Genomic DNA, 23,636 nt, shown 5'->3' with positions numbered 1-23,636 from the left:
CTTCCTGACATGCCTGTAGCATGTTTGGTCAGGACTTTTACACATCTCAGGTTCTTTTTCTGTTTGTTGGTCTAATTGAGAATATCGTTCTCAGAGGTCGTTTGAGTTTTTTATTTTTATAACATGATGTCGTGTTTCTTTTTATTTCAATATAGAAATTTATTGTCAAATTGGTTTCCATGCAACACCCAGTGCTCATCCCAAAAGGTGCCCTCCTCAATACCCATCACCCACCCGCCCCTCCCTCCCACCCCACATCAACCCTCAGTTTGTTCTCAGTTTTTAAGAGTCTCTTATGCTTTGGCTCTCTCCCACTCTAACCTCTTTTTTTTTGTTTTTTTCCTCCTTCCCCTCCCCCATGGGTTTCTGTTCAGCTTCTCAGGATCCACATAAGAGTGAAAACATATGATATCTGTCTTTCTCTGTATGGCTTATTTCACTTAGCATAACACTCTCCAGTTCCATCCACGTTGCTACAAAAGGCCATATTTCATTCTTTCTCATTGCCATGTAGTACTCCATTGTGTATATAAACCACAATTTCTTTATCCATTCATCAGTTGATGGACATTTAGGCTCTTTCCATAATTTGGGTATTGTTGAGAGTGCTACTGTAAACATTGGGGTACAAGTGCCCCTATGCATCAGTACTCCTGAATCCCTTGGGTAAATTTCTAGCAGTGCTATTGCTGGGTCATAGGGTAGGTTTATTTTTAATTTTTTGAGGAACCTCCACACTGTTTTCCAGAGTGGCTGTACCAATTTGCATTCCCATCAACAGTGCAAGAGGGTTCCCGTTTCTCCACATCCTCTCCAGCACATGATGCCGTGTTTCATAGACTGATAAAAAGTTTTACAGATAAGCCACTCAATAATTGCAATCGCACTGTTTATAAAAATTTTATTTGTTCGGTAATTCAAGACTTTGGCAAATGGTTAGCAACTCCTTTCCCACTCAGGTGTGTGCATCTCTCAGGGTAGAACATACTAATACCTGAGTTTTTTTGTTGATTTGCTTTTGTGAATCGGGGAAGGGCAACAGGACAGAGCCTTAGTAAAACTGTGATGTGAAGGAAATTTGCTTTGGTTTTGCCAGCCTTACGTTCTGTTTCCTCCCTCTCCTCCCTCTCCACTTCTAGGCCCAGGCATCTCTAATTTCTTGTCCCTGTTCCAAAACAAAAGACAAAATACTGTGATGTCACTCCTTACCTTATGAGTGAAGCTCACCCATGTTATATAGTATCTGTCCTACCAATCCCATTTGCATTTGAAGTCTTCTAGCTTCTGTGTGGAATGAAAGTCATTTTTCCCCTTCAAGGCCATCAGGCAGGGTAAATATGATGTGTTTAACTCACAGAAGGAAACCACAGTCTCAGATCCTTTAGAAACTGGATGAGGAAAGAGGAGCAGCAACTGAACAAGGGAATTAGCATGTATGGAGCACCAAAGACTTGCCAAGTGCTTTACATACATAATTTTTTCTAATCCTCATAATGACCCTGGTACGGAAAAAGTAGGTACCTACCTGGTAGGTAATGTCTGTGAGGAGACCGAAGGAGAGAGGCTCAGGCGGCAAAGGGGACTCAGATGGTAGGGAGTCAGGTCTAGCACTTCTCTTTTTAACATATGTGTCTGTGTATCATACATATAAACATGTTACGTGTGTGTGTGTGTGTGTGTGTGTGTGCTTACGCTAAGGATAATTGAAAGATGCATGTTATCAGCATTGATATTGGCTATAACTACTGAAGAATTAACATCAAGAGAAAAACTGGGTTTTTTTTTCTGGACTGGCTCTATACAAACTCTATGTAAATTATGGTATTTTCATGAACCGTTTAATTGTATTGTCCCAGTCTTTTGTGGCCAGGTAACAATTCTTGATACTAACAAATACATAGCATTACCTTTTATGTAACTTTATTACCTGATTAGAAAAACTTCATATATTCATTTGTGCTTAGTCTTCATACATCCTTCTCAGGTAGTGGTTACTGCCTCATCTTTGCAAAATAATTTAGAAATGAAACAGCCTAGAACAACAAGGACATTAAATATTCTTATCAAATTATAATTGCTGCATCCAGGGAGGTTAATAGTTACTGGGAAATATAGGTATGTAAACAACTAATAATAAAGTCAAAATATAAATGTGTAAGATTGATCATTATTAAACTTCAGTTACAGTGTCATTATTTCACCCAATCATGTATTTTTTATTCACTAATTCAACATGTATTTATTAAGCATTTAGTCCAGTTGTAAGCAAAAGAACAGTTTGGAGAATCTGTTACAAACTGTCACTGTTCTTCTAGCCTGTCATTGTTCACTGAGAGTTTAAATGCCTTTGCTGTTCATAACGGTTAAAGGAAGTCATTTTATTTACCTTAAAAGCTCCTAATCAGAGGGATAAGGAGGACGGAGAGAAAGACACAATCATGAGGTAGTTTCCCCAGACCTCTTCTCCCAATATCACTCTTAATGGAAATAGTAAAAGGGGACCTTTTAGGTTACAAAGGGATTTTAAACCCTTATTCTCTGTAAAATTTAGACAGAGGAAAGAGTTGCCCTGAGTATGTATCTCTTATGAAGAGGATCTTTACAATTGCCCATGTCTTCTGCTGTAGTTAACTAAGTACCCCCTCTGCGTGCGGCTGTAAGGGAAGCAGCGGGCCAGATACAACTTTATCAGGGCTTCTCAAACTCGGCACCACTGACATTTTGGGCCAGAAAACTCTTTGTTGTGGGGGGCTTGCCAGTGCATTGCAGGATATTCAGCAATATCCCTGGCTTCTACCCACTCGGAGCCAATAGCCTCCCTACAATTGTGACAACGAAAAATGTCTCTAGACATTGCCAAAATTACCCTGCTTTGGAACCACTGATCTAGATGCAGGGTTGACTCAACCTTAACCTTTCTCCTGTGCATACTTTTCTACCATGAAGTTGTAGCACATGGATTATATGGAATATATGGAATTGCCTAAATATATTATTTTGCAAACATATGTACTTGTCCTGATTATTAGTAGGTACTTATTTTCAAAATGATGATCACAGTGAGTGTATAATTTCTTCTAGGGTCTCTGAGCTAACATACCTGGAGAACTTACACCTGAGCTAGCATTAAGGAGAAAGAAAAGAGAAGAAAAAAAGTGTCTTAAAACAGTCCATATTCTATGATAACGGCATATCTAAAAGCTAACATAGGGTTCTGTGGGCACTCGGTTATGTTGCAGAAGAGAAAGTGAAAGTGGACACAGGTTCAGCCAAAGCACAGAACCTGCAGAGCAGCTGTTGTGTGTGAGCAGTGGGAACCTTTCTGGAACAGTCCTCATCCTCCGTTCCAGGGGAGGGAGGTATAACCGAGAATGCCCACACGTACCCCTAGAATCCATTCCGGCAGGAACTTCAGAGGGAGGGCATTTAGATTTACTGCAAAGAATGCTATATCTGAGATTTACATACGCTACATGCTTATTAAAGTACATGTGTTCAGGTTTAACAGGGAAATATTACAGGCTCTGCCTTTTCCTCACCTGTGGCCTCTTACTGGTCTGCCTCTCCCCTCAGACCTTACTCCCTCTCTCTCTTCCCATCACCTCTCTCTGTGGGCACACCACCCCCCTGAGATGCCTCTGAAAGGCTGGTGGCTCAGCATGCACTCACTCAGTCACATGCAGGCAGCAGCAAAGTGTCGGGAGGCCACCCGAAAGCTATGGGGTTGGCTGTGGCTTGGGGGCTGCAGACCCCTAACTGCACTTTATAGAGTGTGTGAATGTAAAACCTGCTTGGGTTACTCTCTTGATGATTGTCCAAATATGATATTTAAGTTAAATCATTAAAAGAAATTTTTTTAATGTTTATTATTTCGAGAGAGAGAGACACTGTAGACAGAGTGCGAGTGGGGGAGGGGCAGAGAGAGCATTTGTACAGAATCCGAAGCAGGCTCCAGGCTCTGAGCTGTCGGCACAGAACCCAACGCGGGGCACGAACTCATGGACCGTGAGATCATGACCTGAGCCAAAGTCAGACGTTTAACCGACTGAGCCACGCGGACGCCCCTCAACTTAAATCATTTTAAAGCAACTCTAGGAGTCTACCCAATCCTCCTTTTTCTGCTCGAATTTTGTGCCATGCCTGAAACCCTGTTTCTTTTTTTGTTAATGCTTTTATTTATTTTTGAGAGAGACAGAGAGAGAGACAGAGACAGAGAGAGAGACAGAGACAGAGAGAGAGAGAGAGAGAGAGAGAGAGAGAGAACGAGTGGGGGAGGGGCAGAGAGAGAGGGAGGCAGAGGATCTGAAGCCGGCTCTGTGCTGACAGCAGAAAGCCCGACTCAGGGCTCAAACTCACGAACCCGCGAGATCATGATCTGAGCAGAAGCCGGACGCTTAACCGACTGAGTCCCCCAGGCACCCCTAAAACCCTATTTCTAATAAGCCGGGTGTAGACTAGGCTTAGACACACTCTTACCATGTGGAGGTAATTTCTAGAACTCGGATGCGGGACCCCCTGGTGCTCTGCGTGCTTCTTCGCTGTCAGAATTCCATTTGGATTTCTAGAGCTTTGCTGTGTAAGTCTTCAGATTCTTTTTTAAAAATTGTTTTAATTACAGAATGCTTCAAGCATAATTCAAAAACATTTAAAAGTTGGTATAACAGACACCACATACACCATCTAGATTTAATAGATCTTAACATTCTACAGAATGAACTTCTGATCTCTGTCTCTCTAAAATGAAATGTAGTTACAGTTACAACCCCACCCATCTATCATTTTTTCCTTTTTCTTGGTAAGTGAACCACTATTCTGCACTTTCAGTCTCTGATCTGCTTTAATATTGTTACTCCATAAGGATGCTTCTATCAATACTGGCATTTTCAAGAAAATTAATTTTTACTGGCTTCCACCCAAATTTTCTATTCTATATCATGGCTCCTTTTCAGGGCAGATAAGGGTTAAAACCTGGGCTCCACTGAAGATCAGCGTTCACTTTGATCCTCCTGATTCTTCTTTATCATCTAGATAAAATTTATTCATTTACAATGTGGAGTTTATTCTGACTCACGACAACAACAGAATAACATGAAGAGAAAAATCCGGGGAGTGCACATATACAGACTGACTCTTAATGTCTCGCCCTTTTTAAAGAAAAGCTTTCCTGTTGTTAAACATTTAATATTCTTTGATACTGTCCAGTGAAGTGTCTCTTTAAAGTTTCTTCAGTTCTGATTTCATCACGGAGCTCCTAATGGGAGAGGCTGGCAGAAAAGCACAAGTACCTTCCTCGGGGCCAAGCTTGTCCCTGCCTGTTTTTGACTCAGCAAGGAGTGCCAAGGAAGGCTCGTTTCCCTCTTTTTCCCGAAAGTTATGCATCAGATTTTTTTTGTTAATCAAACTGCTTTCCTCTTCCCAGAGGAGGAAGGGTGCCGGTGGGAGCAGCCCCATGGGGCTTCAGAAACTCTCAGTGATGGTCTTCCAGAAACTCCCCGTCCTCAGCTGGTAGGATCATCAGCCTCCAGCGGGGCTCACTCTATGCCAGACAGAAATCAGTGTCAGTGACCTTCATTCTAAAATACAAATAGCTCCCCAGTTGGTATTTTTATTTTCTCTTTAGTTATAAATATCGAATGCAGAGGGCTACAGCTTGAAACACAGCTGATGTGCGTGTCACTATTTTTAATCACATGTTTTCTGAAAGCTGATTCTCACATATGTGTTCTTTCCTGAGTGTTGTACGTTGAACAGAAGGCATGTGTCAAAATGTTTAGGTCAAAACCAGCTTTTTTTGTTGTCCCCTGTGCCCACTTGATTTTTTTTTTTTTTTTTTTTAAGTCTCCACTCTGGTGCCTCTCATTTAAAAATCCTAAATGTTAAGTTCTGTCAAGGTCAAATAAAGACCGGCTGATCTGCTGTGGCATTTAAAGCTATCACATATCCTTGCATAATCTCCTTTCCTTTGTATAGACTTGCCTGATCCAGGAGGTTTGCCATTATGAGGATCTAGTTTTAATACTAGTTTGGAATAATTTAATCTGAGTTGATCACTAAAAGCAACAGGAAAGAAAATCACCAGTAATCCATTAGGCATGCATATGGAACCTGAGTTTGTAGCATTTATTAAAATTTCCATCAGTAGTTCTTTACTATTTGCATATATATGTTCATGCGGGAAATAATTATATCCCCTGTGTGCAGGGCCCTGTATATTGAAGAGAGAGCTTGTAACCTGGATCCCTTTTGGTGGTTTCAGAGAACTTTGGGACTTCTGAGTTTCTGTGTAGAATTTTATGTAAGCATATATACATTTTTGTGAAGAGATGGCTGTTTATCAGATTTTCAAAGGGATGGGCTCAAACATGGTCAGGAATCAAGGCTGTAGATTACATGTCTTTTTAGCTTTTTGACAGCAGCTAATTAAAAGACTGGTGTGCATATGTATGTATATAATGTCTTTGTCAATTTTTTTTCATTTGTTATTTTTGTACTTTTTAATTTTACGGTTATGTTTTTGCATTTCTTAATCCATTTTAAGTGAGTCAAAATACTTCAGGCCTCCAACACAAAGCTCTGGAAAGCCTGCCTTCACTTTGGCCATAGGGTGGAAAAGAGGTGAGATTTAGGATCACCAGACAAAAAAGGTGAATGGGCTTCACTGCTTTTTCTCTCTTGCCCTTCCATATTGATGGTGATTCAGCATAAAGTTAACCATTGATGATGGAAGTCAAAAGAGAGAAAATTCATTTAACAAATAGTCATTGAGCACTGTGGGTCAGGTCCTGCTCTAGGCAAGCAGGCAAAACTCTCTCCCATGTGTAACCACAATCTACACTTCTAGATAAATTTTCTTTCAATTAGTTCAGAAGTTTTGCATTTGGCCCCTGAAACAAAATACTACCTTGTAGAATATTTTTAAAAATAGCCCTCTAAATTCGCTGTATGAATTCTTAGTCTCTGTTATGAAGTAGAGAGAGCTACTCATTAAGGAAACTTCTAACAGAGATCATAGCTGTGAGACTTAACTGTTAGAGATTATCAGGGAAACCACAAATTGTCTAAATTTTAAGTTTTGTTTTTGTCAGCCCTGGCTTGGTGATCTTCCTCTGCTGGCCATTCTCATTTCTCTCCCCTTTACTCTTCCCTAAATACATGATTATCCTGGGACCATTGTTCAATCTAAAGCCAATCTCTGATAGCTTCTAACTAACCAGTTACCAGTTACCAGTCTGAAGATTGTATAGTGTCTCCTCATTCCATTCAGGAACTCAGGTCTCATAAAGTCCTATAGCAGTAATTCTTCTTGCTAAGATGAGAATATTCTGGGGGCACCTGCGTGGCTCAGTTGGTTAAGCATATGACTTAGTTTCAGATCAGGTCATGATCTCACAGTTTGTGAGTTCGGGCCCAACATCAGGCTCCGCGTGCTGACAATGCGGAGCCTGCTTGAGATTCTCTCTCCCTCTCTCCCTGCCCCTCCCCCGCTCACGCTCTCTGTCTGTCTCTCAAAAATAAATAAACTTAAAAAAAAGAATGTTCGGAAGTACTATAGCCCTTAAATGTATAACACCTCCTCCTCCACAGACAAGCTGTTTCTCAGCCTGTCAGCAGGTCTAGACAGGAGGCTGTAGATGACCCTGCAGTCTCCATCTCCTCTCCTCTGGTCTGCATTTGCCTCTCCTGCAGGTGGGCTGGAAGGTGCATGCGGACTTTCACAGACAGTTCCTCTCCCCTTTAGGTCCCCATCCACCCAACAGAATGATTTTGAGAATGGATTGTTATGCTTACTTTCATCATCTCATTTAGTCAACACAACAATCCACACAAGTAGGTTATCTGATCCTCATTTGATAAATGAGATAATTGAAGCCTGGAAAAGTTAAGAAGCTTACCCTGAGTCTGATAGTCTTTCTGGGTTGGAGTCCAAGATTTCAGTTCAGACAGTATGATTTAAGAGTCTACACTCTTAACCATCATGGGATACTATTCATTATTAAAATATTAAGGGTTTGTCCATAAGAGACTCTTAAATACTGAGAACAAACTGAGGGTTGATGGAAGTGGGGGAGAGGGGAAAGTGGGTGATGGGCATTGAGGAGGACACTTGTCACGATGAGCACTGGGTGTTGTATGGTTTATTTGACAATAAATTATATTTAATTAAAAAAAAGATAGAATCCTAAAAAAAAGTTTGAGAAAATGATAGGAAAGTAAGAAATGATAAAAGATTTAGAGTCAGAGGGAGCAGACAAAAGAAAAATATGAAACATCACCCTTGAGTGCTATAAATAATTATCTGAAATGTTTATCAGTAATTATCTAACATAACAATAATGATCTAAAATAAATGGTCTAAATATACAAACTAAAAAATAATAAAATAAAATAAATAAAATATTAAGGGTTTGTCTCTACTCATGGGGGTCCTTTGAATCTATGCTTCTCTGTCATTGGTGTGCATCAGAGTCACCCAAGAGTATTCTAACCACAGAGATGCCTGGGACCCGTTCCACATATGCTAAATCACAATGGGACATTTAGCCAATCTTGGATTCTATGATAAGTTCTAAGGACTTATGTCATACAAGGACAAGATATAACAACAGGTAAATGAATAGGCAAATCATGGTATAACTACGGAATGAAATATGCCACTGCTTTTAAAAACTAACATGAAGACTGCAACATGGAAAACTGCTTATGAACTAATGTTAAGAAAAAAGCAGGATTCCAGATTAAAAATATAATCACTAAACTGATTTACCTTAGGGAATGAGTTAAAATCAAGATTAGAGACTGTCGATTTCAATTATTAAATTGAAAAAATAGATCTGAAATAGTTTCCTGGAATATAGCACAGAAAGATGGAAAACTTGAAAGGGTGAGATAAAGGGTATAGGAGAGAGAGTAACAGGTGTCTGACTGATGTCCTAGAAGGAGGTAACAGAGCTACAGATCTCAGGTTCTACACTTACAGGTTCTAGGGCTGGGGTGACATCAGCTGGCTTGTGGACCACACTGTTAGGCTTTAAAGCATTGGTTCTAAAGTCAGTTAGTTCAGGGCTGGGCATGATGTTGATTCCTAGTTTTGCCACTAACTTGCAGTGTTACTCAACTTGGCCAGGCCTCAGTTTCTTCATCTGCAAAGTTGAGACAAGTGTGTGTATAGGATATGTGTATAAATTGTACCTACTGTATAGGATATGTGTATAAATTGAGTTATTCAATGCATGGCACATAGTAAGCACTTAAAAATGATAGTTGCTTTTATTTAGTATACCCAAACACACTAATTTGAGTGTTGAATGGCAACTTTCTGATTGGTTTATGGAATCACGGAGTTACACAAAAGCTTCATCAGTCCACTAATTTATTTGTAGCACAACCTCACTAATTAGGATTGCTTCCACTCTATTTACACCATGTGCTTCCTTCTATCTGGGGTTAGTAAAGTAGGAGATTGAAAAGAGAAACTACACCAAAAGCTTACTTTTAGATGTAACACATGATCTTTTTTTTTTTTTAATGTTTATTTACTTTTGAGAGAGAGAGAGAGAGAGAGAGAGAGAGAGAGAGAGAGAGAGAGAGGGAGAGTGCAAGTAGGAGAGGGGCAGAGGGAGAGAGATACACAGACTCCGAAGCAGGCTTCAGGCTCAGAGCTGTCAGCACAAAGCCTAATGCAGGGCTTGAACTCATGAACCGTGAGATCATGACATGAGCTGAAGTCAGATGCTTAACTGACTGAGCCACCCAGGCGCCCCTGTAATGTGTAATTTCTTATGAAGATCTTATAGGTAGCAGGATTCCAGAAAGGAATTTATTAAACATTCGTTAGGCTCCTTAACTGTGTTATATTAAACACTATGCACATGCTAATTTAATTTGCATGAGTATTGTATTAGTTTCCTAGGACCGCCATAACAAATTACCACAGACTGGGTGGTTTAAAGCAACAGAAATTTATTCTCTCATAGTTGTAGGAGCTAGAAATCCAAAAATAAGTTGTCAGCAGAGCCATGCTCCCTCTGAAGCTCCAGAGAAGAATCCTTCCTTGCCTCTTTCTAGCTTCTGGTGGTTGCTGGCAATCCTTCACATTCCATGGCTTATAGCTGCATCACTCCAATCTCTGCCTTTGTCTTCCCATGGCTGTCTTCCCTCTGTCTCTCTGTGTCTGAATCTGCCTCTCCTTTCCCTTATGAAACATCAGTCATAGCATTTCAGGCCCATGATAATCCCATATGACCTCATCTTAATTAATTACATCTGCAAAGACCCCATTTCCAAATAAGGTCACATTCTGAGGTTTTGGGTGGACATGAACTTTGGGGGAGCACTACTCAACTCATTACACGGATGTTATGTCATTAAGCTTATAAACTAGTGGCCCTGAAGTATGGGATAAAGACCATTTTAGTTCCATTTTGCACTCAGAAAGATATTTACATGTATATATAGTGTTCCCTCGTATATCATTGGTATATATTTAGGGAGTAGTAGAAAAGTTAGAGAAGTTTTCCAGTATTTTGAATAATTTATTTAAGAAAGTAATTTCTATGATATTTTCCCCACTGAGTAGTTGTTGGGCCTTCAGTACAGTTGTGTGCTAGTAAATGTTTAGTAACTGGCTCTCCCGAAGAACAAAGCAAAGCCCTGATCTATAGTATTTGTCAGTTTCCTGCATATAAATACTGCCACCATGGTCAATTTCAAGCTGTCAACGTGAAGTACTGGCTTGCAAAATTTCTGCAAATTTAACAATCAACTCCTGTGAGCTGGTCAAACCAATTTCATCTGTACCACTGTAAGGTTTCATAAAGAAAACATGAGATCATATCCTAGCTATTAACCCCAATAAGCAATAGTCAGATCAACAGAAGATCATAAATTGCTTCATATGAGGTGCTTTATTCGTGCATTACATGATACCAGGGACTTTGCAGGATCTGAGTAAACCGATTAAGTTGCTGAAGTGAAGACATCTGTCATATAGTCGTTAAATAGGGCTGTGGTCTAGTGAGCAGAATACCATACTTAAAAGCAAAAGCTGGATCTCACTCGAGATTGTGCCACATATAGGTGATGTGATCTTTTACAAGTCGCTTAATCTCTTCAACTTTATTTCCTCATTTATAAGACGAAAATAAAACTACCTACTTTGCAGGAATAGTATTAGGATTAAGTGAAGTAATTGACATGAAAACAGCTGACACATCTATAGCTTTAAATGTTCATTCAAGACATGTTTATGTTTTTAATTTAAAAAATCATGAAGATGTCTATAGCATGATTGTTAGTTCCAAGAGGGCAGGAATTGTTTTTCTGTTTTTTGTTTTGTTTTGTTTTGTTTTTGTTTTTGTTTTTGTTTTTGTTTTTGCTGCTGTATCTCCAGCACCTGGAATAGTATATAGCAGGTGGCCAGTAATTGTTTGGATAATGAATGCATCATCAACATCTCAAAGTGCTAGAGTGAGGCTTCCCAAAAGAAACACAAGTACTATCATAATGTAGCTAAAGAAGACACCATTAACATGATGTAATAACATGGAAACATCACATCTTAGACCAGCCTTCAAGGCTCCGCTCCGGTTGCTGCTCTATATCTCATTCTTCCCATCTCACCAGCCTTCTACTCCTTTTCCTCCCCTACCACACCTGACCAGGAATCTGGTGACCCATGTCCTAGTCCCAGTGAGTTGGGACACTATATCTTAGACCTTAGCCATGTCTCCAACTTTTCTGAGTTGAAATGGGTCTCTTCTGCCTCAGATTCCTCAGTGGACTCTCTCCATAGCAAATCTTTCATACCAGTCTACTCCTCCTAATATCTTTCCCTTCTCGGAAAATGGCAGCTCCATCCTTTCAGTTCCAGGCGAAAACCTTGGAGTTATCCTGAATACCTCTCTTCTTCTTGCACTCCACATCTAACCCATCAGGCAGTCTTATTGGCTGTGCCTTCAGAACTGCCCCAGGATCTCATCACTTGTCACCGCCTCCACTGCTGCAACCCTGGTACAATCCACCATGCTCATCTTTTTCTCCCAATGGTTTTAGCATCCATGGATGATTCTTTCCTGAATTAATTATTACTAGCAATTGATGATGACCTTGTGATTTTCTATTTATATCATTCCTTTTACCTTTTGTGAGTTAGAATTCTGCTTTAAAAAAAAAAACTTCCTCAAAAAAATAAATAAATAATAAAAAATCAGAGCTTTCTCTTCTTCACATTCCGTTAAAAACTTTTTTAGTATCAGGAGGTACTCATTGGTTATTAGTCAAAGTATTGTAAGCCATTCCTGTCATTATTTATTTTGATGCTTAAATTGGTCCCAGTCTTGGCCAGTGAGAGTCATTTGTACTAGCTCCTCTGTCCTTTTGCTATGTCCCCACTCAATTTTTGAATACTTCCTTATTTCTGAAATAATAGAATGCACTCGGCTCATCCTATACGTTCCCTATGCCAGTCCTGGGATTCTCCATCTCTTTAAGAAGACCTGGTTCCTTTTACTGGAGAAATTTCCTTAGGCTTTCAGTAGATAAAGCTAGAAAATTCATTTTTAAAAACAGGTTTGAATTTTTGCTGATAGCTCTGATTCCAGTCTAACACCATAGGCTTCTTCCCTTCCTTCCCCCATTCCATATTTGTATCTCCTTCCTCCAGTAATAGAAACCCTACTTGCCAGTGATATCAGTGTACTTACTCATTTTGCTCAGCCTTATGGCACATACAGAATAGCTTCTGAATTGCTATACCAATGTCAGTACTAGTACAAGCTTACTAACTAGAGTTCAGACTTTCTTTGCAGTTCTTTTGACCTTCAAATATATTCAAAAGAGGATATTCAAGTTCAAAAATCTCTTGGATTAAATTTTTATCCTTCTATATAGGTTATGGTATCATTGGGTTACACAGTCAAACTTTTCGTTCGTATTCAGTTTTAAGGATTTCCCATCCTTATAGATTTAATTTTATTTTTTGAATATCTATTTATCAATCTCTTTATCTGTCATTTATAGGAAATTAACTAGACTTTTTTAGAAATCATGGTGAAGTCAAGTTTTTTTTAACTATTATTATTTTTTTGAGAGACAGAAAGAGAGGTCGTGTTTGAGCGCAGCACATGTGAGCAGGGAAGGGGCAGGGAGAGATGACAGAGAAAGAGAATCCTAAGCAGGCTCCACGCCCAGTGCATAGCCTAACCTGACTTGGGTTCAGTCTCATAACTGAGACCATGACCTGAGCTGAAATCAAGAGTCAGGATGCTTAACCAACAGGTCATCCAGGCACCCCTGCTTTATTATTTTTAAAAATAAGAATATAGACAGGAAAGGAATCAGAGTCTTGATATAAATTGTGTTCTGGATTACTAGTTCAGAAACCTGAATCCATCTAAACCTAGAACGTTCCATGTATAGGTTTCAAAGGCTGCTTGGCTGTCCTCCCTTCCTCGCACTCATGTAATACATGTTTATCTAGTGCAGCCCACATGCCAGTCAGAGTGCTGAGCTATGTTCCATGGTCACACACATGAATGCGATCATTTCTGCCCCCAGGGTTACGTGGAAACAGATATATACAGGATGATAATACAGCTGTTACCCAAAAGTTGCCGGAGGAATGCCTCTTCAAAGGATACTCTGCAGTGTGTGTGTGTGCGAGTACGCGTGCATGAGTGTGTGTGTGCGTGCGTGCGTGCGTGTATATTGGGGAGAGCTAGGGGGAAAATGCAGCCTTACTTGAGATCACCTCCTTGCTTACATACTTACAACACCCCCCCCCATTTGTGACAGAATACTCATGGCATTTGATAGGTGTATTTCCAAACCAGAGGCTAGAGAGCTGGATATCCATCTCAGGCACCTTAGTAAGAACCAGTCACACCAAATGTACCTCTATGCCTTGTTTTACAGGCTTTCTAAAGGGGTAAAATAGTGAGATGCTGGTGATCTCTGGATTGGTACTTAAGGGGTTAGCAGTATTTCTCATTCTGGTGATGTCAACCTAGAGGAAGAGTTCCAGCCTCGAGATCTTTCCCTGGCCACTTCAATTTATTTTATCAGTGCCTTCAATGGAGACCTTATCACATTTGCAGGAACATGAAGTGATAGATAACATAATTTAAGTTCAAATTAGTTTGAAAAGCTGGGTCAAAGAGCTAAATTCTTAAGCAGTTACATTTAAAGGAGATGAATGCATCCAGAAAGCAAGTAATTCCCCCTTAGGCGGCATTAACAGAAGTATGCTATATAAGACCAAGGAGGTGGTGGTCTCACTTCCACTCTTTGTTGAAAGAACACACCAGAAATATTGTGTACATTGCTGGGCACCGCATTTGTACAGAAATAGAAAGCACCTTGAGTGTGTTCAGAGCAGAATGGTGACAGAACTCAAACCTTCTTCAGAAGGGAGTAGTCATTGAGCCTGAGATTTGTAGCCTAGAGAATTCGGCTGTCATCAGATATGTGAATGGCTATCAAGGGAAAGAAAAGATGAGCTTTATCCTGTCCATCACAAGAGGAGGAAATAAGGAGCCATGAATGGAAGCCCCAGGGGAAAGAGGTTTCCTTGTCACTGGGAGTTAGAGCAGCTGCCTGAGGGTAGAATGTATAGATAGCCTCAGGATGAAGTTCATGGTCACTGGATTGGTTTATAAATAAACTGGAAGACTACAGAGCTGGGAAGCTAACTCCTGTTAAGATCCTTTACAGGTCAAAAAATTTCCTTTTCTTTTTTTTTTTTTTTTAATACCTTTAGAAAGATTTTTTGCTTAATAAATTAGTAACTGTATAATAAAGGAAATCAGGATTTGGTTATAAGGCAGTTACACTTTTCTAGCAAATCCCTAAAATGATAGAAATTAAGAACTTGCAGAACATTTCATCCAAGCATCAAAGTGTATGATTTCCTTCATATGCTTTGTGTTTCAGTTACTTTACACAGACTGAACAATAGGAAGTTATCACATTGAAGGGTTTTTTTGCAGGTTTAAAGTCCTGCCATTTTTCCAGATTCCTGGCTGATGTTATTTTAGAGCTTGTTAGAAATTTTGGTGTTTCCCCCTTCCTCCTTTGCTTACATCATAGTATGTAGATGCTACAACATGTTGGTTAACCTCAGTCTGACACTTAGGTCGCGTTTTCTCTTTTGCTCCATCAATGTCTGGGATGTAAATTAGCCAATAAAATGGCAACAAGAAATCAGACAAAGAAAATTTCCCAATTCTACTCACTCGTAATTCTCCTAATTTAGTAGGGGTTTTCCACAGGAAATCACGGAAGAAGAGTTGAAATGCCTTATCTTATGTACTTTCCTTCTGAAGAAAGGAGCCGTTAATTGTCTTCTTCCCAAAGTGGTCCACATTTTTGTACAGGCAGCTGTATTTATTCCAGTACAAATTAAACATCATTTTATGATGTCTCTACGTACTTTCAGTCATTGAGAGCCAAATTATTTAATTACTTCTTTAACCAGTGGGTTTCCATGAAAGTGATAGAATAGCTTTTCTAAGCAAGAAAAACATATCATGAGGATGGTTGTATGCCTTTAAGAGGAAAGAAAGGAGTGGTTATCTAATCCCAAATAAATTTGAGTGTCAGAATCAGAAGATAATCTTAATGATCTTAAATCAAGTTTGGGTCAAAAACAATGTGTTGAGAAACTTTATTTAAAAACAATGTTAACAACTTTGATTAATAATCTCTATTTTCAAAGAATAAGTAAATCAGAAACCTAAAATTATGGTGGGTCTGATCCTTCTGATTATTTTTATGTAGTGTGTATGCATTAAAAGAAAAAACTTTCGTAGACTAAAATTTCTCCTTCTGACCTTGTTTTGCTTGTCTGTTTTTTCCCCTCCTTTGTGTAACTGAAGCATTTCTAACATATCCCAGAAAAGACAGATCTTTATTATCAGGACTTGACTGCCCAAGGCAGCGCCTTCCTTGAATTAACTGAAAATAAATACTATGGGTACTCATTTTCAGTTTTAATGACAAAAGTTGAAATCTTTGCCTAACATAAAGGTTTTCTTTGTCTCTGAATTTTGATTTTCCATGCTATCAGAGGCCCCAATGCAACAGGTAATTTGAGTGTTGATTGTATGTTTTCTCAGTTTGTAACTGTGGTGAAATGTTTTTAAAATGTTTGCAATTTTAAAATTAAGTTTATCTGTTAGGTTCCTTCCAACTCAGAAATTCTGTGATTTTAAACTTTTTTTTTTCTTCAGTTTGAAAATGTGATCTTTGGGTGTTGTCCTGTGTGTACTTTACATATAAGAAAGAATCATAGAATTTTAGAGCTGGAAGATGTCTCAGACCTTATATAGTAATTCTGCAAACAGAGAATTCCGGGCCCAGAAGAACAGGTGGTTAACGCAGGGTCGCAGCAGGAACTGATGGCTAGAACCCTAACTGCTCACTGGAGCACTAAAACTCAGCACCAAAAATTAACCCAGACGTACTTCTCTGAAAATTCGCAGACTTCAGGAGAACATTCTTCCACCAATCTACGAATTTGGAGGCATTTCCATTAAGCACAATTTATTCACACTCTACAAACTGTGCCAGCATCCGTTTTGTTTTCTCCCAAACCCAGGGTCACACTTGAAAATAAGTTACAGCTTTAGATAGGTTAAAGTTTCCTGATTTTGCACTTCTGGGATATTTTTCAGTGATTCGACAGCATAAACGGACACGGTAAAGTTAGGGCGGCTCTCGGGTGGGAGGTGCCGGCGTGTCTCTGGGATGCTGGCCCAGAGAGCCCTCCTCTGTCGCCGCACTGACAGAGTGTAAGCAGGGCTGGTGAGTGTGAGGTTCACCGCCCCGATCTCACAGGGCCTGTGGTCAAGGCAGTGCTTCCCTCCTCCCGGTCTCACTTCTGTTTTACCAGGAACCTACCCTGCTGATTGTTTTCCACCCATCCCACCACGTTGGCCAAGCCCCCGCACAACTGGGAAATTGCACGTCAGGGTTAAATTTCACCTGAGAATTGAACTTATAAAAATGAAAGATGTAGCACCCCTGCGGCCGGTCTGTGTGTAAATGGCAGTTATTTTTCTCAGCGGAAAAGCCTAAGGGAGTCCGAGTGCTCCAAAAAATAGTCTTCTAAGTAACGAAGATGGTGCCAGGGGTCCACGTCCCAACTGTGATTCCAAGCCAAGGAGTTAGTAGCGTTAGGAGAATTTCACAAGTTTACTGGCCTTCTGTTGAAACTTTTTAGAAACTCCTCAGGGTGATCCCTCGTGGTTGTGTTAGTGAGACAGACCCTATCACAGGACAGTAACACCTCTGCAGAGACCTCCCAGACCTCCCAGACCTCAGAGTGAGACAGCTTGCTGGGCCCTGTGTCAGCCGCCTCCAGTCACTGCTGGCCCAGGGCGGTTGAGCACTTTGCTGCACCTTCGTTCTCCGGGTAGCCTGAAGCCAACGATTTATTCAGTCGTTAGTTCTTTTGTTTATTTTTATTTAGTTAGTTAGTACTGAAACCCAAGATGGAACCAGAGTCATTAGTTCTTTTAAGAAGAACTTAAGAGTTTCTGTGCTGAGGGTTGAGGAAATAGAAAGAAGAATTAAGTAGCGCCTTTGTCCTCAAGGATCAATCAGTTCACAGAAGAACTGAGATATGTCCTTAAAGACCTGAAATATGAAAATATTGTGTTTGTTCTATTCACCACTACATAGTCAGCACCTGTGACTGCCATGTAGAGACTGTTGAATAAAGTTGTTTAGGTTTTTGTTTTTTGGGGTTTGTTCTGTTTTGTTTTTTTGAATGGAAGAATGAATGACCTGATGGCCCCAAGACAGACGTGTAAGAGCCAGCTAGTTAGGTTGGTCATAGAAGACTTTGAGGCAGAGGTTTTGGCCTGAATCTTGAGGGAAAGGTAGAAATGCAAAAGTAAAGATCTAGCTCGAGGAAACAGCACAAGCAGAAAAATCCGCAGCAAAGCCTCAAAAGTAGAAATCTGAGGTTGAATGGGAATAGTGGATAATTCTGCTAGCATGAAGAGTACGTGAAAGAGAAAGGTGGGAATAAGGTTAGAGAGGTAGGACAGGGCCAGATTGTGTATCGCTCTAGAATTTAGTCTGGGTTTTGTGGGAAATGGTTAGATTACTATGTAAGTTTCAGTATAAGACTGATATGCTGTACTCAGCATTGTGCTTTAGGAATACGAACTTGGTAGCAATGTGCTCAGGGACTTTGGAAGGGAAAGGCACAGGGACACCAGCTAGAAGAACTGCAGTGATTCTTCAGGAGTTAAGCTCAGAGTTCAGGCTGAGATAGATGAACTAAGGCAATGCAAATAGAGAAGAAAGACAATTGCCAGAGATTCTAGAGGTATGACCTGGTCGAAATTTGGCAGCTGATTAAAATGTGAAGGACAGCAGAAGAACCTAGGATGATAGGGAGGATTCTGGTGCAATTGTGTGGAAGGCGGTGGTTTTGTCTATCGGCCGGTAGAGTAGGTTCGAGAGCAAGGGCGATTAGTTCAGTCACGGGCAAATTGAGTTATAAGGATGTCATGGACAGGAAAATGCTCAACACACAGCTGAAAGTGTTACAGATGCTTAAAAGGAAGATAAACACATGGGATTGAAATTAAGGAGTTATCTGCATGGCACAGACAATTAAATCTGGGAAACTAGATAAGAGTATCAAGAGAGTGATCGTGGTAAAGATTAGAAGTGGACCAAGGGCTGGATCTCTGAAAAGACTTCTCTTTTGGGAGGAAGGAGAGCACCTTAGCAGAAGTGTCAAAAAAGTGATAGGGGGGCAGTTTCGAAGAAGGAACAGTAACACACACATCCCAGGTTTCTGAGAGGTTACACTGGATGAAGAATAAGAAATGGCTGTTGGGTTTGGAAACGTGGAGTCAATCATGACCTTGACGCACTTTTTCATTTGAGGGATAGGGGATTTAGTTAATTTACAAAGGGCTACAGATTCAGTAGGCTACAGAGGAAGTACAGCGTGGGTGATCAGAGCTCTGCATACTTGGTAAGGAAAAAGAGAATGGCACTGAAGCAGGCATATAAGTACCTTTTAAGAACCTTTCTCATTGGGTTATTAAAGAAGATGAAATTAAAGAATCATTCTGTATTTCTTGGTGTAGTGCCTGGCCCATAGATTTGAATAAATGCTAACCTTTACAGTTGTCATCACCATTATCAGGAAAGGGATTTTTTAGAACATGGAAAAAGATTATACATGTTTTGTGACTAAGAGGAAAGGTCCCCTTGAGAGGAAGACAGAGATAATTCAAGGACATCTGGCATAAGTATGGCACTAGGCAAAAACAGAGTGGTCAGCTCTGGAAAGGGGAACAGACCTACCTTTCTTGGAATTAGGAGAGGATATGTGAAGTAATAGGGACACTTTGAGCCTGGGGAGCAATAAGGAGAAGGGAGGTTAAAAAGATTCTCATGCAATGGCTTCTACCTTCTCAACAAAGTGAGAGGAAATCTCAACTGAAGATAAACTGCTTAAGACAGGAAGACACAAATAAGAATTACTGTCCTAGGGGCACCTGGGTGGCTCAGTCAGTTAAGCGTCCGACTTCAGCCCAGGTCACGATCTCACAGTCCGTGAGTTCAAGTCCCGCGTCAGGCTCCGTGCTGACAGCTTAGAGCCTGGAGCCTGCTTCAGATTCTGTGTCTCCCTTTCTCTCCGCCCCTCCCCTGCTCATGCTCTGTCTCTTTCTATCTCAAAAATAAATAAAACATTTTTTTAAAAAAATCTTTTTAAAAAGAACCGCTGTCCTTTATGTTGTGCCTGCCACGTATCAAGAACTGTACTAGACCCTTTAAATGATCTTCTTTAATCCCTGTGAAAATTCAGAGATTAGGTATTTGTATTCACATTATCCAGATGGGAAACCCAGTCAAAAAGACTAAGTAAACAGGAGCACACAGCTAGGAATGGGAGGAGCCAGGACTCAGAGCCAGGTCTGTCTGACTCCAGAGCCTGGTGCTCTTTGTTGAAAGGGAGCCCAGTAGATTGAGATCTTGCAGGTGTAGCTGTACTGTATCATGATAAAGTCCTGCGGGTGGTTATTCCTGTCAGTCACCAGAGTGAACATCAAAGAGACTTCTCACAAGAGGAGGAAGGGACGGTGAAATTGGGGTGGACCAGAAATGCGAATTCTGGGTCCCTGAGGGCAATAACAAAGCAAAGAATAGTGATTTGAGGCAGGTGCTAAGACTCCAGCACAGCAAAAGAATGCCTTATGGGCAACAGCAGTTAGGCTGAAGAGAGGAAAGTATGCGGGGGTGTCTTGGACTTTAAGAGCTGCTAGCTTGGTTTTCCCAGGGAAATGATTTAAGAGTGACCTTCCCTTCACTTTCCCACAGCTGCCTGAATTCCTGCCACTCAGCAGTTACCATCCTCTCACCATCCTGGGGTTCTACAACCCCTACCTAGACACCCTTCTACCAACTTAGGCTAATGTTCTGGTGTATAATAATCATGTTCTAATTTAAATAGCCTATTTGAGAGGTAACACCAGGATCTAGCCATTTTATTTTTTTGAAAAGACAAAATAACAAGAGAAGGAATATAATTGCCTTATTGCCACTTCCTACTTGATACAGCTCTTTATGTTTTAATCAGTTGCCTTCCATGGATAACATTTTAATTGTATCTTTTTTTAAAAAATTTTTTTTAACATTTATTTATTTTTGAGACAGAGAGAGACAGAGCATGAATGGGGGAGGGGCAGAGAGAGAGGGAGACACAGAATCGGAAGCAGGCTCCAGGCTCTGAGCCATCAGCACAGAGCCCGACGCGGGGCTCGAACTCACGGACCGTGAGATCATGACCTGAGCTGAAGTCGGACGCTTAACCGACTGAGCCACCCAGGCGCCCTAATTGTATCTTAATTATTTAATCGTGCCTTCACTAGACAATTAATTATTGAATGCTGACAATGTGACAAATATTGCAGGCACTGGAGATTTACCCAGGAAGGAATCAGTGTCCCTACTCTGATAGAGCCTCTATTCCAGTTGAGAAAATATAAGTAAAATGTGTAGTGAATTAAATGGTATTTAGTAGGAAGAAAAAGCAGAAGAAAGGTGCAAGGAATGCAGGGATTGGAGTGGTCAGGTTTAGACAGGGGTAGGGTGAGCAACAAAAGACCCCCTGAGAGAGTGGCATTTCTGCAAAGCCTGAAGGAAAGCAAGAGAACATGCAGGTGTCCGGGGAAAGGGCGTTCCAGGCAGAGGACACAGCAGTGCAGAAGCTCTCAGGCGGGAGCTGAGCTGGCCAGGTCAAGAACAGCCCGCAGGCCGATGAGGCCGCCTGGCTGGGAGCAGTAAGAAACAAAATCAAAGAGGAAATGGAGGTGGGGGTGTCAGTTCACTCGGGGCTGTTAAGATGGAAAGACACTGGAGGGCTTGGAGTTGTTTTTCTTTAACTTCTTATCATGGAAAATCTTAATCATATATACTTGGAACAACGTAATGAGTCCCCTTGTACTAATCATTCAGCTTCAACAGCTTTCACTTTGGGAGGACTTTGAGCAGAGGAGTGACAAGACTTGGCATGACCTGACTTGAGCAGGATGGCTCAGGAGAATAGGCAGTGGAAAGTGGGGCAGGCATGGGAAGGAGACAGATCATGATGGCTTTAAACCAGGGAGCATCAGTGACGGTGGTGAGAAGTGGTCAAGAGTCAGGATATCTTTTCGAAGGACGGACTAGATATTATATATTTCATGCTTTGTTCAACAACAACAAAAGAATTTGAGAATGCACATAGTGCAGCGAGGAAAGTAAGAGATGTAGAAAAGAAATGGTACCAGAATGCCACTATTTCAGCCTAAACCCAAATCCCAAAAACTGGTTTATAAGTGAACATTTGTAACATAATTCAACCCTAAGTTACGTATCGTGTACTCCTCCCGTGTTCTTTTGCAGCCATGGATAATTGGGCCATATGAAGGGTAAGGATTTATTTGTAATTTGTTAATGAAGTAATGACACCTGTTGAGGTACAAGTCCTAACAATTCCTGAAGAAAAGTGTTACTTGATTCTCTGAAAGAATCATGATTTATAAGCAGCTCTCTTAATGTAATGAAGCTGAAAAATTAAAATAGAACAGACAAAAAAATTTTTAGGTCAAAGTATGGCAGAAAACTTAAAGTTTTAAAGCAGAAAACTCAAAGTTTTATGTAGACAGAGATTTTATTCCTCTCTCTGTGTTGTGGATAACACCCTCTTAGCATGTTTTGTTGTCTTAATGGCATGGTTTGTTTGCCTTTCTTATCCCAGCCTAACATGTGAGTCATATGTGTTGTTGGTCAAACAAGTAGGGCAATAAACAAAGTAAAAGAGTGTGACTGAATCAGGGCAAAGCCAGGAGCACTGTTGGAGAAACAACCCTGTCATCACCAGTGAATGTGTTAAAGAGTATATTTTCACATTATCCTACCTAAGAACACCTCACTTACTTCACGTTCAGAAGACATGGGACGAATTCCAAGGTCCTTCCGTGTCTTGGCTGTTCGACCTTGGGTTACGTTGCTTGTTAATCTATCTGAACCTCTGTCTTCTTATCCACAAAATGAGGATGATAGTGCCATCCCTGTCTACCCAAAAGGGTTGCCGAGAGACCTAAGGAGAAATGGGCCCTTTATAAATAAAAGAGAAGGAAAGAAACTGGTGCCTCCGTGGTACCGGCCACGTGCCAGTACATCACAACAGCCATCTGAGGTCACATCATTGACCCGTTTTGTAGATGTGGAACGTGAGGCTCAGAGAGGTTGCCTAACTTATGTAAGGCCACATGGGTAGAAGAAGAAAGAGCTGCGATTTGATCCCAGATTGGATCAACTTTAAATCCCTTACCTGAAAAAAGAAAGAACTAACCTTCCCAAGCATCTTCCTACTCTACGCCAGAAACTGTGTTAGACGTGGTTGTGTCCTATTTCCTTTAATACAGGTTATTCGATACTCCCTGGGTGCTCGACAGATAATAAAGAACAATAACATCGATTTGTCATCACTGAGAGAATACATATTATGAAAACTGTTACTGTCCTTTTTCTCCCCCTTTTCCTCCTCTTCATGCTCCTCCTTCCTCCCTCTCCCTGTGCCTCCTCCTTCAACTTCTTGTTTTACAATCTGACTTGCAACCAAACAGGGGAGAATGAGGGCATGGTTGAATGATGTCTGTGGCATGATTTTTTTAATGCGGAGCCTTGCAAGAGGACAAGTGTACTTCTGCCACCTCACTACTGACCCTGAGACCTCCTTTCTCACAACACACACCAACAAAACCAAACGAACAGGTTATTCAGGAATAGCTGTCACGTACCAGCACCGTACTAGGCAAGGGAGAGCTGCACCACACTGGGCAGACTGGACACACACAAAAGAGAAAGTCGTTGAGCCAGCAGTAGCCAACGTAATGGAAAATGTGAGTGGGCTGTGGCTTTGGACAGACGGCTTCAGAAGGCTTCCCAGCACTCCGGTTATGGGAATGATGGCGGTTCACTTCACCTTAATGTGCCTCACTTCCCTCAGCTGTGGAATGGGATACCTCTACTGACCCCACAGGGCTGATGTGAAGATTGGCTGAGTAAACATACTCCCTTCCCTTTCACGAGAACAGTATGGTAGGAGGTATTGGTGTATGTGC

General features: G+C 40.8%; 1 protein-coding gene across 4 annotated transcripts in view; it reads left to right on the top strand.

The window, feature by feature from the left end:
• Positions 1-23,636, top strand: part of NFKB1 (nuclear factor kappa B subunit 1) — a 119,047-nt gene that overhangs the window by 38,588 nt on the left and 56,823 nt on the right. The window contains exon 1 of one of the 4 annotated variants that reach the window (XM_023252907.2): positions 16,064-16,080. The exons of the other annotated variants lie outside the window; for them this stretch is intronic. Within the exon in view, the coding sequence (XP_023108675.2) occupies positions 16,072-16,080 (9 nt within the window). The 5' untranslated portion in view covers positions 16,064-16,071. Of the gene's footprint in view, positions 1-16,063; positions 16,081-23,636 lie in introns of those variants that run through there. 4 annotated transcript variants of the gene reach the window in all.

Source organism: Felis catus, chromosome B1 (genome assembly GCF_018350175.1).
Source record: "Felis catus isolate Fca126 chromosome B1, F.catus_Fca126_mat1.0, whole genome shotgun sequence".
Classification (NCBI taxonomy): Eukaryota; Metazoa; Chordata; class Mammalia; order Carnivora; family Felidae; genus Felis; species Felis catus.
This window is presented reverse-complemented; position numbering and strand designations above follow the sequence as displayed.